We start from the raw sequence: 15034 nt of genomic DNA, 5'->3' as shown, positions 1-15034 counted from the left end.
AGTGAAGGATGATGTTAGTTTGGCTATGGAATCAAAAAAGAATGAGTTGAATTGGGAAGCTAATTCCAGGCCGGAGGCATTTGGGTCAGGGCAGGGGTTCTCTTTTTTTTACCTGGGTTAAGGAGAGAAGGGATTCCATCGCAGAATCTTTTAGGGTTAGTGTTATTGTTGGTTTGGAGTGTGGAAAAATAGGCTTTGCAGTCTGAGATAAGTTTTTTTATTTTGTTGCAAAGTGTTTTGTATTCATTCATGGTGGTGGTAGTTTTAGTTTTATGGTAGCATTTCCAAGCTTCATCTCAGAGCACAATGAGCAAGGTATTCTTAGTTAACCACGGGACAGGGTTGCTTTTTGTGCGTTTTGTTTTCCAGGGGGCAAAGGAGTCTAGTAAATTTAAGAAAGTTGTATTAAAGTAGGTAACAGCATTTCCTGGGGATAAAGTTTAAGTGGATTCCAGTTTGCTCTTTTTAGTGCATTTGAGAATTCATTGGGGTTAAAGTTTTTTTAGGTACAGAGTACAAGGAGATGGAAGAGCAAGTAAGCGAGGAACAATCAGTGAGATGGATAGCAAGCACGAAGGTAAGAAAGGCACAGGGGTGAGGCACTAATTTGCTAAGTGGGACAGAGAGGAGGCAGAGAGGTTCACAGAGGCTGGGGGGCAGTAGGCAACAGTAGGACAGACAAATATTAAAAAAAGCTTTTTAAACTAGAGTGAATTGTTTAGCAGTAGATAAATGCTGCCACTTAGTGGACAAATCCGTAACTGCAGTAGAGGGCACAAGCACCTAGGAGACTGGGGATAGACTTGAGAGAGCAAGTTGATTGGGGTCCGCGATAGGCTGCTAACGTGCACACTTTAGGATTACAATACAGCTGCAGAAAGTACAAATAACTTCCAAAAGGTACATATACTTATTTCAGCTAGTACTTGGGGAACCAGCAGAAACACAGGGAGATTTAGAAGTTCCTTTTATTCCTTCTATTCACGGACAGGAATCTAGGGTACCTCAATGGGTGGCAGTTGACACCTGGGATGGTTTACACGCGGCAGGGCAAACTGAAAGAGAAGGGATATGTAACAGTTACTAACACAAAGTAGCTTAATAACAATTAAGTGGAAATAAAGGGTTACATTTTGAAGATTTAGTTTGCAGTGAGTGTGTGTGTGCAAGAGAGGGGGAGAGGGCACTAAAGAGTCTTATAACCTGAAATTATAACTGCAGTGTAATACTGCTGCAAAGGCAGAAAAATCACAGTAAATCATACTCAGCTAGTTTCAGTTCAATAAAACATCACTCTAAACGCAGTGAAAATGTACATGTATATGGAAACAAGCATTTCAGGAGTATGTATGTATCAATAAAAATACATATAAATGGATAAAAAGCATTTCAGGAGTCTCAACAGTTAAAATGCAGTATAGTATTAGAGACCAATCGAGGTGGTGAGTTCACACTTTAAAATACATCAGGGAAATTTACGTTGAGACATTACGGACAGCAGATGCAATAGAACATACTCAACACAGAATGGGCATTTCAAAGTTGCAGTCAGGAAAGAGAAAAAAACACAACTAAGTATCCAAACAGTTGCACAATGCAGTATCACATACAGCAGTAGGCTGGGCTAACTATTCCCATAGAGGAAGTTAAGTAGAACTGAGCAGAGATTACAGTCCTCAGAGAAAACGCTACACTGAGGAGCGTGCGCTTTTAAGCAGAACTAGAATAATGCATCCACTAACAGTAGTCACTTACTTTATTTTAGTAGGACAGTGATAAATGCTATCAATAGCTCTAACGTTCCAGTACTGGCAAAAACAGCAGTTACTACACTCAAACAAAATAACACAACACTGTGCAGCGAGCGCTTTTAGTAGAGCTAGAATATTTCTTCCATTAACAATTATCACTTACTTAAGACAGTGGTAAGGTTTTCAGATGGCTACAACGTTCCAGTATAGGCAAACAGCAGTTACAGCACTCTAAAAACAACGCAACACTGAGGAGCAAGCTTTTTTAAATACAACATAGAATACTCTTTTCAAGAACAGTTGTCGCTTGGCTTTGTTGGAGAGTGTAGGGACTACAGAAGGCAAAAGCATTTAGATTTAAGCAGAAACAGAAATTACAGTACTCAGAAATAACGAAAATGTTTGTAAAAACACCTGTAATATCCTGGGGAGCACAGATGATTACATGTGCCGAGTTCCAACATCTCTTAATTTATGCATTTTGGTCTGGCTTTTCCATTCAAAAGACAGTGCACTTTAATCGCATTAGACACTACTTCCCCAAGCAAAATTCGAGTCTGTTGTTGCATACCGTACTGGAACTGGAAGGAAAAATGCGAGACTTGGATCCTGATAAAACTGGTCTCTCCACCAAAGAAAAGTTCTCTTTTCACAACCCCCAAAACTGGGATCTGGAATCTCAGGGTATGTTGATGTTGGAACCATTGTGATTTTAGGTACTACTGATTTTTTTTTTCATGTGGAGTTTGCCAGAGGAATCATGAGAATAATAGATGCCGTAAGACCCAGAATGTTGAAAAATTCCTGAAGTACCTGAGAGGAGAAACTCAGGAATAGATCTAGATACAAGTCTACTTTTTTTTTTCCTGTGGAAGAAAACCTCTTTGAAATGAAGTATCTAGGAGACACCCAGGAAAACAATTCTGTGAAAAGGAATTAAACACTTTTGTACATTACCCTGGAATACCAGACTACGTAGGAGATCCCTCACCAGAGTTAGAAATTCCTGACAATCTGAAAAAGACGCTTCAAAGATAAGCAAGTCATCTAAATAAGAAAAACGTGAATACCCTATCTGCCAAGTGCTACCCACTTTGTAATTACCCTTTATAGGTTTCATAGGTTGGTACTAGGCTATCGGCCCTAGGTCCTATACAAGCCTAGCCGTAACAATTCCCTGGCTATTTCTTCCCACAGTATTTACTTCCCTTGACCCCTGTCTACCAGGATGACTAACATGATCCCCGGGGTGAATTTCCCATCTCCCATTCAATCATCAAGGTTCCTTTTGAAGAGGGCCAAACAAGCACTCTGCTTGACATATGGGCAGTCTATTCCAGAGTCTGGGGAATCTGGGTCAAGAACCTATCCCTCCAGCATGTTTTGTTCATTGTGATGACAAGGTTTAGATCCCTGGAGCGTGTGTTTCTGAGGGATTGGGATTTCTTTAAGTGTAACATATCCAACAGCTCTGGGTTTGACATGGCCTTGTATGTTAAGCAGAGATCGCCTCTGAGTAGATGATATGCGAGAGTATAGGTGGAGTTTTTTTAGACTGTCAAAATAGGGCATCTGCTTTAGGCCTGTGATTCTTTTAGTGAGGTATTTCTGCGGCCTTTCCAGTTGTTGCAGATGTCTTGAGAGGTACATACCAAACAAGGCATTGTACTCTATATAATGGGTCTAATGATTGGTGAGTACAGTGGGACAATAACCTCCTTTTCTCCGAATGAAAATCCCTTAGTGATGAGGTGTGCCACACAGAAGGATTTCCTAACTGTTGTGGCGATGTGGTTATCGAAGGTGAGACCACTGTCCACTTGCGTCCCTAAGTCTTATCACACTTTCGGTGTTTAGTGTACTATCACCTATGTGGTAAATCATGGGTACATGTTTTCTCCTAAAGGGGATAACTATACATTTCCTGGCATTGAGCTTGAGCCCATGGTTTTGGCACCAAGCACCTGTTTCTGTAAGGCCCTTTTGTAGAATATCCACATCATTTGGGGATTCAATAATGGCTCCCAGTTTGCAGTCCTCTGCGAACTTTGTTAGCCAGAGTCCCTTAGTGCTGGCCTGTACTTCAGAGAAGTAGATGCCAAACAAGAGCGGTCCCAGGACTGAACCCTGAGGTACTCCACTTGTCTGGAGCTGGATTTGGAGTCAGATACTTTTACAGTGTGGGTTCTGTCAGTAAGCCAGTTGGCAGCCCATTAAGTAACATAGGGATTAATGCCCAGCTTAGCAAGTTTATCTATGATTCCAGAGTGGGGGATGGTATAGAAGGCCTTGGCGAGGTCCAGATAGGCTGTGTGGGCCACCTTATCCTTGTCCATGGTTCTGAAGACTGATTTGAAGAAGTCAATCAGGTTCAGGAGACACGATCGGCCCTTCACGAACCCAAACTGCATGGGGTCCAGTGTTTGAAGGTTGCCAATGTTCTTTGTTTATAAGTTCCATGATAATACATTCCATGGCCTTTCAGATGAGGCTCATCAAACTGACAAGGCGGTAGTTCCCAAGATCCAAGGTGGATCCCCTTTTGTGGAGTGGAATAACTGTAGCTGTGCGCCACTCAGTGGGCACAAAGCCTGAGGTGAGGCTATGATTAAACATGAAACTTAGGTGAGGTGCCAGTTCATTTTGCAGTTCATGTAATACACAGCCTGGGATGTTGTCTGGTCTCATGGATGCTGTATTCTTAGCTTTGGAGTGTGTATTTTTTTACCTGTGTGGCTGTTATTACCGGAATTTGGCAATCTTTCAGTATTGAGATGGGCCCTTTAGGGGGTGAGAGGGGGGTGAAGTTTGCACTGAATCGATCTGCCAGAATATTGGCAATATCCTTGGGATCAGTACATTTAATGCCATTCTGTTGTAGCTCAGAGCAGATCTGCGCATTGCCATTTAGATTCTTGACATAGCTATAGAATGCCTTGTGGCTGTCTTTGGAATCTTTGGCAATTTTATTTTCGTAACTAGCTTTGGAGGACTTTATGAGGGATCTCAGCTTCTTACTGAGGCTGGTAAGAGTTTTTTGCATCCTGGGATTTTCCTCTTTTCTGCAACAGTTTCTTCCTTTTGTTGTAAAGTTTGTTTATGGAAAGGGACCACCAAATTGGCTTCCTTTTTTTGGAGGAGAGCATCATGGTTCTATTGGGGATGGCACGATTCATGCACGAGTGGATGTGCTCGTACATTGCCTTAGTGTAGGATTCAGCAGTCGAACTTTCAGTTCCCGTCTGCATGGGTGTCATGAAGTTTGTCACTTCTGACTTGTAAGAAATAAGCACTGCAAAGTAAACAAAAAAATGGTTAAAAGAGCTTGTCAAATGAAAAAATAGTGTGCTTTTTTCGCATTCTTGCATAGGGGAATGACTGGGATAAGGCCATTAGCTTAATCTAGTAACAGGTTTTAAGAGAAAGCAAGCAAATGAAAAAGAATACTGAATATAAGCCTTTTTCTAGCAAACAAATGAATGCTTGGCAGTTTTGTCTCTGGTTCTCAAGTCTCTAGTAGATAATCGGATAAACAGAAATTGCTTGAATGCTTTCAAAAAGCATTTTCTCCAAGTGTTTTCTGAGCTGTGAGAGCTATAAAGACAAGAACACCAGACAGCACTTATTAGGAGCACAGATGTACCATGCATCGTAGCCTGGATAACCTTTCTTTTAGGTTATCTCAAGTCAGTATGCTGCTGTAAATTTGGAACATTTGCTCCTACTAGGATGGTAAACTTCCAACATTTGAAGATGTACATAGTTTTGTGTGTTATTAATAGGTTTTAGGTGGGTGTTGGGGGTGTTTATTTTTGTTTGAGGGCTTTCAAGAAAACAAACATTTTTAAGACATGACATAGGGTCAAATGGAGACAAGAAAGAACTGTATAAAATATTAACCTGTCAAACAGTATATGCATGTGACACAAAAGCTGAACTAGACATTTAACAAACAAGCAGTTATACATAAAAGGTGGGAATAGTAACCAAGACAATGATGCTTTCTGTAATGTCTTTAAATGTCAATAGTCTCTCAGATAAATACACAAAAGAAAGAATAGTGAACTATATTAAATATGAAGAGTGCAAATAGCTATGCTCAAGGAGACACTTAGAAAAAACTACACGTGAATTTGATAAAGATTTTCAGGATGGTCATTCAGAAGAATACCCGGGGCAAAGGAAGAGAGGAGCACTTGTATTAATTTACAAGAGGAGCTCCAACAGTAGCAGAAGATAAAACGATAATAGATTTGTAATACTAAGGTGTTACTGGCAAGGGAGGAGGATTACACTGGCATGTTATTTATATTTCACTGAAAAACTGATATAATGGAGCTTAAGAAAATTCTGGTAGAAATAATCAGTTTTTGGCAAGGAATATTACTTACATATACTACAGGTGGGGACTGTAATTTGATTTGCAGCAGTGAAGATGTCTGGAAGCCCAGAAGGGAAAATATAACAAAGCAGGGTACACATGGAAAGCAAATTTATAAAAAAAATACTTGGCATGGCAGATGTGAATTCAGTACTAGGAGTTTGGAGTGAATTTATATATTATTCCACAAAATACAAAATGAACAGGCAATATTTAACGTCTAGAGGCGCAGTAGGACGTAACTGCAGAAATGCCTGGAGACGTCACTCGGCTGTAATGAGTTTAGAAACGCCCCCCCCAGCAGTCTATGATGGCTTCTAGGTGTGTGTATGCTAACAGACTACAAAAATGGCAGCAGCAGGGTAAAGACTGCTAGTGATAGTGACAAACTACTGTGGGTCTCTCGGGTTACTAGCCTGGATGGTCTGCATGGGGTCAGCTGCAAGAAGGCAAATGGTCCACACATGGTAGCAGCAGAAAGAGCCTTCATTCATCTCTCTGGATGACTGCTACCACCATTTAGATCACACCTGAATAAATGGCCATGTATCACTGATAAGGAATGAGAAGGCTAAAAAGCAACTGGAGGAGCACTGGCAGGTAGGGAGGTAAAAAGCATCTAGAAAAAAAATTCATTAGGCAGAAGAAAAGAAAGTGGGTTAATGTAATATCTCAAACCACCAAGTTAGGCAGCAAGGGAATTAAAGAAGCATAAAATAGAAATTATGTACATCAGAATGAAGGAAGGTTTAGAATAATTACTGACAGAAATAAGACAACCCTTGGGTAAACAAGTGAGGAAAAACAAACATGCCTCACCAAAAAAAAAAAAAAAAAAAAATGCCACTACTGTCAATTCATTACAATTTTACCTCTGCAACTTACCTCCACTGGCATATTCCATTACTAAATACAGCGTCTTCTCTGTTTCAATTACTTCAAATAATTTAACTGTAATAAAGGGAGAGATCAATAATGCATTAAGCACAGCAATTTTTAACACACAGCATTGTCAAAATGCTCTTGTTCTAACATCCAACACTAAGGAAATCACAAATACTCAAATAAAATGATTGAATTTTCTATCAGAACTAGAGCATGACAAAAATAATCAAATCACAGGTTGCGTGCAAATATGAAGAATATGCAATAAAAATAACGGCTTTATAAAGGTTAAACAGGATTTGATGATTAATGGTCTCTCTAATATTTGCAGGTACATGGCCATCCTTTTATTTACAAATGTGTGTACCACTAACTTTTCATGAAGTTTTGCATTGCTGAACAAACAAAGAAGTTCACTTTATTAATTTCAGATGGTGTAAGAAAAAGGACACTGCAATTTGCATACTGTCTTTTTACTTGTGGACAAGCCTTGCTGTTACAACAGAATGTACTAAACAAGAACAAATATCTAATGTGATTCATATTCATCATTAAAAAGATAAAGGATAATACATAGAATCTTCCAAGGATATTTTTATCCTTATTTTATCCTTGTTTTAATTCATTCTTCCTGAATTTCTTCCTCTTACATTACAAAAGTTTCAGAATAAACATTATAGCACATTACTGCCTTAGTATTCAAACATCATTTTAATCTACTGCTTTCCATAATTCTGTCTCTCTGTCCCACACACCCACCCATAGTATGACTGGTGTTTTTATTGATTTTATTTTTAATCTAATCGGCACATGTAGGAAAAAAGGCATGCCTTGCTTCTCATACACTACTTGATTAACGATCTAAAAATTACAAACCACAACAAAAAAGATAAATGTACTGCACACTAACAGCTATATTCACATACACATGGTATTGTGACTTCATGCTCTGTTACTTGCTTCACATGCAAAGAGGTTAATACAGTAGTCGATTATCCGAACGTCAGTTATCAGAAACATCAATTATTAGAACCAGTCTTCCAAAGTTTGAGTAGGAAAAATCATTAAGTCTGAATATGTAAACATAATACATATTTGCTTGAGCATGTTTTTTGAGCTTGTAGCCAGCTCATGTAAAAAAAATATTCTTTATTATCCATTGGAATCGCTGAATGGTTGAAAAGTGCATTCCTACATGCAGGAAAAAAAAAACAAAGATTTTAGATGATTTTATCTGGTTCAATTATATGTTCAATTATCTGAACAATTTGATTATCCGAACTACCCTAGGTCCAATTAGTTCAGATAATCGACTCTCTACTGTATTCAGATTGTGACTAGTCAAATGGGACCACTAGTGCTATTAAACAACTATTACTAATGCATCAGCAATCTGGGTTCAGAATGGAACAGCTAGAACCTGAAGGAACTAACCAGCCAATAAGAAAGACAATGTCAAAAACCTGCAGGCCAATGAAAACTAACATCTGCACCTGTTCTTATCATATATTAAAAGTGAATTGACTGTAAATGGCTCTCCAAGATTTCATATGGTAACAACTTGCCAACAAATACAACAGCAGCTTTTAACAGAGAAGTTACAGGGCATGCTAAGTTTTGTCTCAAGCATTTTGTAGATACCAGTGATGGCATTGCTAAGTCTCTATATAGCACTAAGATACCTCTGTGCTTACTATAGTGTTTCTGAATTTACCAAAATAATTTTATTTTTCTTTTCACACTGAATTATCTTTACCATTTTAGCTTCTTTCAAATAACTCAACATATTAACGTTATTAACTTAGTGGTATAATTAGAAACAGAACCTCATTTTTTTAATTTTATTTTTATTAAATTTGCACAAAGACAACACATTACAATAATAAAAAATACAACATTTTTTTTGGAAAAGATTTAAAAACAAACTATACAAAAGAAAAATATTACCATCTACTTAGGAAAACAAAGGAAGACAAAATGAAGACTGAAAAATGACTTTGCTCCATTACAGAGGGTTCAAGCCCCGACAGCAACAGAGAAGGTCCAAGTTTGATTAGCAAAGGCACTGGAGAAAACAAGCAGGAAGGGTAAGAAATGGACAGATTTCAACTTGCCCATTCTTGGGGGGGGGGGGGTTAGGGCTACTGCTTACATCTGGGTGCTTCTCAATGGAGACAGGTTAGAATTTCCCCAACTTAAAGGAAGGAGTTTTGAATTGGCAGACACTGGAGTCAGTGATGCAACTGATGTCACACTGATTAGCCTCAAATCAGGTACTCCTAACACACCTTGTGCTAAGGGGAGCATTAACTTATCCTACTTAACTCTTGCCTTCTTCCCTTCCCAAATAAATCATCAACTCTGTTATCATTCAGCACTTCTCCTGTCAAAGAAAATGCCTGACCTGCAAATAAAACTAAAGTGATTAAAAAACTTTTTTTACTGTTTCTACCATCTGGGGTTCCATTTTCTCAATTTTTGTATTATCTTTTTAGTCTCTTTCCACATACACTTCATTGCAACAACACAATTCTTCTTAATCCAAACACCCAAGTAATTTATCATAGGACCCCATGACTATGGGTATTGCTGCACCAAGTCATGTGTGGGTCTACAGTTTACTGGTAAAGCTTTTGTTTAATCTTCATGAAATGTATATCCCTAAAGGACTTGAAAATCTCTTAAAATGCTATGACACCAAAATGCCTTTTTTTTAATGTATCAAGTACAAAATATTATCTGCAAATAAAGCTAACTTTTCTTGATTACCATACCATTTACAAAATTGAATTTGAGAGTCCCTTATTTTCTTTCTCAATGGCTCTAAATACAAAGTAAAAAGGGGGAAGGGGACATCCCTGCCTGGTTCCTCTGTCCAAACACAGCTTGTTGGAGAGAAACCTTGAAAAATTAATTCTTGCCTCAGACCCTTCACATACACTAACTTATAGGTAGCTAGCATCCATACAAAATTAACAACCAAAATGACACTGTAAACAGACTTCCAAGATGGCTGCACATTGAGTAACAGCATATTTCTGGCTCTCCCAGTGTGAAAACAGAAACTCAACAGAAAAGGCCAGCATACTCATGTTTATAGGGAAATTTCAGTAACTGCCTACTAAGTGCACTGCCTGGATGCCAAGAATAAAGAAATACAGAAGACCTGGAAAAAAACAGCTACAAAAAGTAAGGAAGAAACACTGAATGGGTAAAGTTCTGCAGCTGTTCAGCAAAAAGCAATTCAACCTTCAAACATGACTTCCAATAATCTACAGGAAGATACAAGACAACTGCATACAGACCTGGTTAAAACAAACAAAACCGTGATGGAGTACATAAACACAAACAAAAGGCTGGAAAAAATGGAAAAAACTTTAAACAGGTATTCAGATGAGATGATAAAGCTGCAAAAATCTGAGGTTGAAATGAAAAGGCTGGCTGAATATCAGACTGCTTAGGAAGAGATTTTCAAAAATAATAGAATTAGAGGACAGAGCCCGCAGGGAAAACCTGAGATTTTCAGTTATACCGGAGAAGCTGGAAGGAACAGACTATTACTTTAATAAAAACACAAAGAAGCAACTGGACTGGTATTCCACAACAGTTGTATGTTGAAAGGGCACATTGTGTGAATGCTCCAAACCTGGCTATAAGAAAGCAACTTAGACCTTTAATATTAAAGATGCATTCCTACCAGCAGGAGTTGATTCTGACAAAACTGTGGCAGAAGGGCAAAAGTACTCAAAGTGGGAGACAGCGGAGTGCTTGTGCAGAATGATTACTTAGTGGACATAAGAGAGAAAAGGATCACATTTATTCCACTATTCAGGGAATGTCAAGAAGCAGGTGTGAGATTCAAACTGCTGTATCCAGCTGTCTATAAGGAATTCTTCCCTGGAGAGACCATCATTTTTTGATGAAGTACACACTAAGGAGGAAATACAGAAGTTTGTTCAATAAAAAGTAAGCTGTGAAACTGGAGGAGGTTATGGTTCTTGTTCTTCTGGTAATAAAGACAGGGGGACTGTACCTGTGAAACCTTTTTCAAATTTTATAATGAAAAATGGAGAGAAGGAAGGGAGCATGAGAGTACACTAGAAGACTTGAGAATACGCTGGAAATTAAACAGAGACAGGATTTCAGAAATGAACAGTAATAAAACTAGCAACTTAATATGGGATTACAATGCAATAATTATATTTGTGAAATATGACAGAACAAGAAAATCTAGAAATATTGGATTTTTTCAGAATCTGTCAGACTGGTGGGGAATGTAAAGCATATGCCCTACTTCATGTCATTAGTGTTCATAAAAGTGCTTTGGAGAGGGGAAGAGGAGGGAGAAAGTTAACTTAAAGATTTTTTTTAAATACTGCCAATTTTGTGTTGTGTTTTTCTTTACATGCTATATAGTAAAGTCTTTTCACTTAGTTGCAAGTGTAATGGGGAATGGAAACAGGTACTGCTGTTCTCTTTCTTTTCTTTCTCCCTTCTTTTCTCTTTCCTCTTGTAAGTTTTACAAATGTAGGTACTGTAATTAAAAAAAAGCCTGGTTAAAAACATGACAAAGAAAAATGTATGTTCTTTTTCTCATTCTTCTGGATTAAAGACCTTAGATTGATTTAGTAACAGGTTTTAAGAGAGAGCAAGCAAATGAAAAAAACACTGAATATTAAGAGGTTTTTTTTCTAGCAAATATATATATGCTCAATAACAATTCTGTAGCTGTTCTTCATGTTTCCATGGAAACAATCTGATAAACTGGCTGCCTGGTTCTCATCTCCATGAAGACAATCTGATAAAGAGAAACTGGCTACAGTCTGGTGGAGAGTGACTGGCTGGGGAAAAAAGAAAAGAGAAATTAGTTGGGAGATAATGTTCTCTGAAAACATTCAGGGGTTTTCCCTACAGGGAGAGCTATAAAGGCAAGACAAAACCAATCAGTACCTAGTAGAAACACAGGCTGCACCCATGAGTCTTAGCATGGATAACCTTTCTTTTAAGTTAACTTAAGACTGTGAGTGCAGCTGTTAGCTTGGGACTTTTGTCCCTATTAGGAGGATAAAACTTCAGTAATTTGAAGGTGCAACATAGTTTTGTGTGTCAGTATATGTTGACAGGTTTTTGGGAGGTATTGGGGGGGGGTTATTTCTTTGTGAGGACTTTCAGTAAAACAAAGTTTTATACGAAGTGACAGACTCAAATGGATATGACAAGAAACAATAGTACAGAAGTTCAAAATGCCGAACACTGCATGCCTGTAACACAAGCTGGAACTACACATTTAACAAAAAAGTGTTATACACAAAAGGTGGGAATAACTTAATACAATGATGCTTTCATTAATGTCTTTAAATGTAAATAGCCTCACACAAATAAAAACAAGAAAGAGTAGTGAGCTATATTAAAAAATGTAGAGTGCAAATAGCTATGTTACAGGAGACATGCTTAGAAAGAACTGAACATGTAAATTTGATAAAGAAAAGTTTTCAGGAAGGTGATTCAGCGGAACACCTGGGACAAAGAAAATGAGGAGTACTTACAGTGGATATAAAAAGTGTACACACCCCATGTTAAAATGCCAGGTTTTTGTGGTATAAATAACGAGACCACAATAAATCATTTCAAAACTTTTCCCGTCTTTAATGTGACCTACAACCTGTACAATTCAATTGATAGGGGAAAAATATAAAAAATAAAAAACATACAATAAGTTGGTTGCATAAGTGTGCACATTCAAACTAGTACTTCGTTGAAGTACCTTTTGATTTAATTACAGCATTCAGTCTTCTTGAGTAGGAGTCTATCACCATGGCACATCTTGAACTTGACTTTATTTGCCCACTCTTCCTTGCAAAAGCACTCCAAATCTGTCAGACTGCGAGGGCATTTCTTGTGCACAGCCCTCTTCAGGTCACCCCACAGATTTTCTATTGGATTTAAGTGTGGACTCTGGCTGTGCCATTCCAAAATTTTCTTCTGGTGAAACCATTCCTTTGTTGAGTTGGATGTATGCTTGGGGTCACTGTCATGTTGCAAGGTGAAATTCTTCCATCTTCAGCTTTCTAGCAGGCACCTGAAGGTTTTGGGCCAAAAGTGACTGGTATGGAACTGTTCATAATTCCCTCCACCTTGACTAAAGCCCCAGTTCCAGCTGAAGAAAAGCAACTCCAAAGCATGATACTGCCATCACCATGCTTCACCATGGGGATGGTGTTCTTTTATTGATGCGAAGTGTTGTTTTTGCACCACATGTACCTTTTGGAATTGTGAACAAAAAGTTCAACCTTGGTCTCATCAGACCATAGTACATTTTTCCTCATACGTTTGGAAGACTTGATGTATTGTTTTGCAAATTTTAGCTGGGCCTGGATGTTCTTCTGTGTAAGAAAAGGCTTCTGGCTTGCAACCCTACCTCACAGTCCAGACCTATTGAGAATATGGAAGATTGTCACGTAGTACACAACCAGTACTTGCCAGAAATTGCTGCAGCTCCTTCAGTGTTGCTGCAGGTCTCTTGGCAGCCTCCCTGACCATTTTTCATCTGATCTTTTCATCAATTTTGGAGAGACATCCAGTTCTTTGCAACGACACTGTTGTCCCATATTTTCTCCACTTTTTGATGACGGTGTTCCATGGTATATCCAATGAGGTGGAAATTTTTTTGTACCCTTCTCCTGACTGATACCTTTCAACAATGAGATCCCTTTGATGCTTTGTAAGCTCTCTGTGAACCATGGCTTTTGCTGTAGCAGGCAACTCGGTAAATGTTAGGAAAATTCTACTAGGACAGCTGCATTTTACTTGGGGTTAATCAGAGTCTCTAATTGATGGCAGATGTATGCCCAAGAAGACTGCTGAAGCACCCTTTGATTTAATTACAGCATTCAAAGTATTAGTTTAAGGGTGTGCACACTTATGCAACCAGCTTATTATATTGTTTTTTATTTTTTTATATCCCCCCCCCCCAACAGATTTGTTTGTTTTTCAATTGAATTATACAGGTTATAGGTCACACTAAAGGTGGGAAAAGTTTTGAAATGATTTACTGTGGTGTCATTTTTTATATCACAAAACAAAAACCTGGCATTTTAACAGGGGTGTGTAGACTTTTTATATCCGCTGTATATTAACTGCAAAAGGAGCTCCAACAGTGATAGAAGATAAAAAAGATAACAATGGCAGATTTGTACTACTAAGGGGCTACTGGCAAGGGAGGAGGATTGCACTGGCATGTATTTACATTCCACCTAAAACTGCTATAATGGAGCTTAAAGAACAATGGGATTCTACTATTTAATGCTCAAGTTCTCTGTCCTTTTTCTCCCTATTTACTGCCCCTGCTATGAATAAACACCACCACAGCATTTAAAATATTTTAACTTGACTTTCTCTCCACTAGAACAGTACCTTACTGTACGGTGGTGGTTTCACTTTCAAAAACCCTTTATCCCACCCTGAAAAAAAGTCTCCAATTCACTGATGTCATCAAGGCCACTTAATACAGGTAGTTTTCTGGCCAATTCCCTCTGCAAGCTGACATCATTCATGACCGTCCTAAAAACCCACCCATCCTGTGATGTCATAGCTGTCTGGTCTTTCTCCTACCCATACAGAAAGCAAAGGCTAGAACAAGGAAACAGTACGTGAGTCAGGTTTCCTGCTGGGAGCTATCAATCACAGCAGGTAACAGCTCAAATTACCTTTATCACTTTGACAGCTAGGGAAGTTAGGTGTGAAGGAGATGGGAGATGAGTCAAAGTACTACAATTCAGGCTTCACAAAAAAACTGCAGTTTAGCCATTCTAAAAAGCAGCAGCAGTAAAACGCACTTTGAAAGTCTGTTCTGAGGCATTTGCACTGTTTGTATTTTAAGTAGTCATTGACCGGCATGAAATGTTACTTAAAACTAACTGGCTGAAGGACAGCAGTGTACGCATGTAAAATCATTGCAGTGACAGGAGCTTTAAAATGAAAGAGGCCTGTATGATGCAACTTTTTACAGATGAGCACT

At 38.4% G+C, this 15034-nt stretch overlaps 1 protein-coding gene across 1 annotated transcript in view; it reads right to left on the bottom strand.

The window, feature by feature from the left end:
* MARK1 (microtubule affinity regulating kinase 1) overlaps window positions 1-15034 on the bottom strand; it is a 2314196-nt gene that overhangs the window by 1320848 nt on the left and 978314 nt on the right. Inside the window, exon 5 of the mRNA XM_044061667.1 lies at window positions 7018-7083. Within this exon, the coding sequence (XP_043917602.1) occupies window positions 7018-7083 (66 nt within the window). The remainder of the gene's footprint in view (window positions 1-7017; window positions 7084-15034) is intronic.

This window comes from Protopterus annectens, chromosome 1.part0 (assembly GCF_019279795.1).
Source record: "Protopterus annectens isolate FY-2018-M chromosome 1.part0, PAN1.0, whole genome shotgun sequence".
Lineage (NCBI taxonomy): Eukaryota > Metazoa > Chordata > Ceratodontiformes > Protopteridae > Protopterus > Protopterus annectens.
The sequence above is the reverse complement of the archived record's forward strand: the minus strand, read 5'-3'. Positions and strand labels throughout refer to the sequence as shown.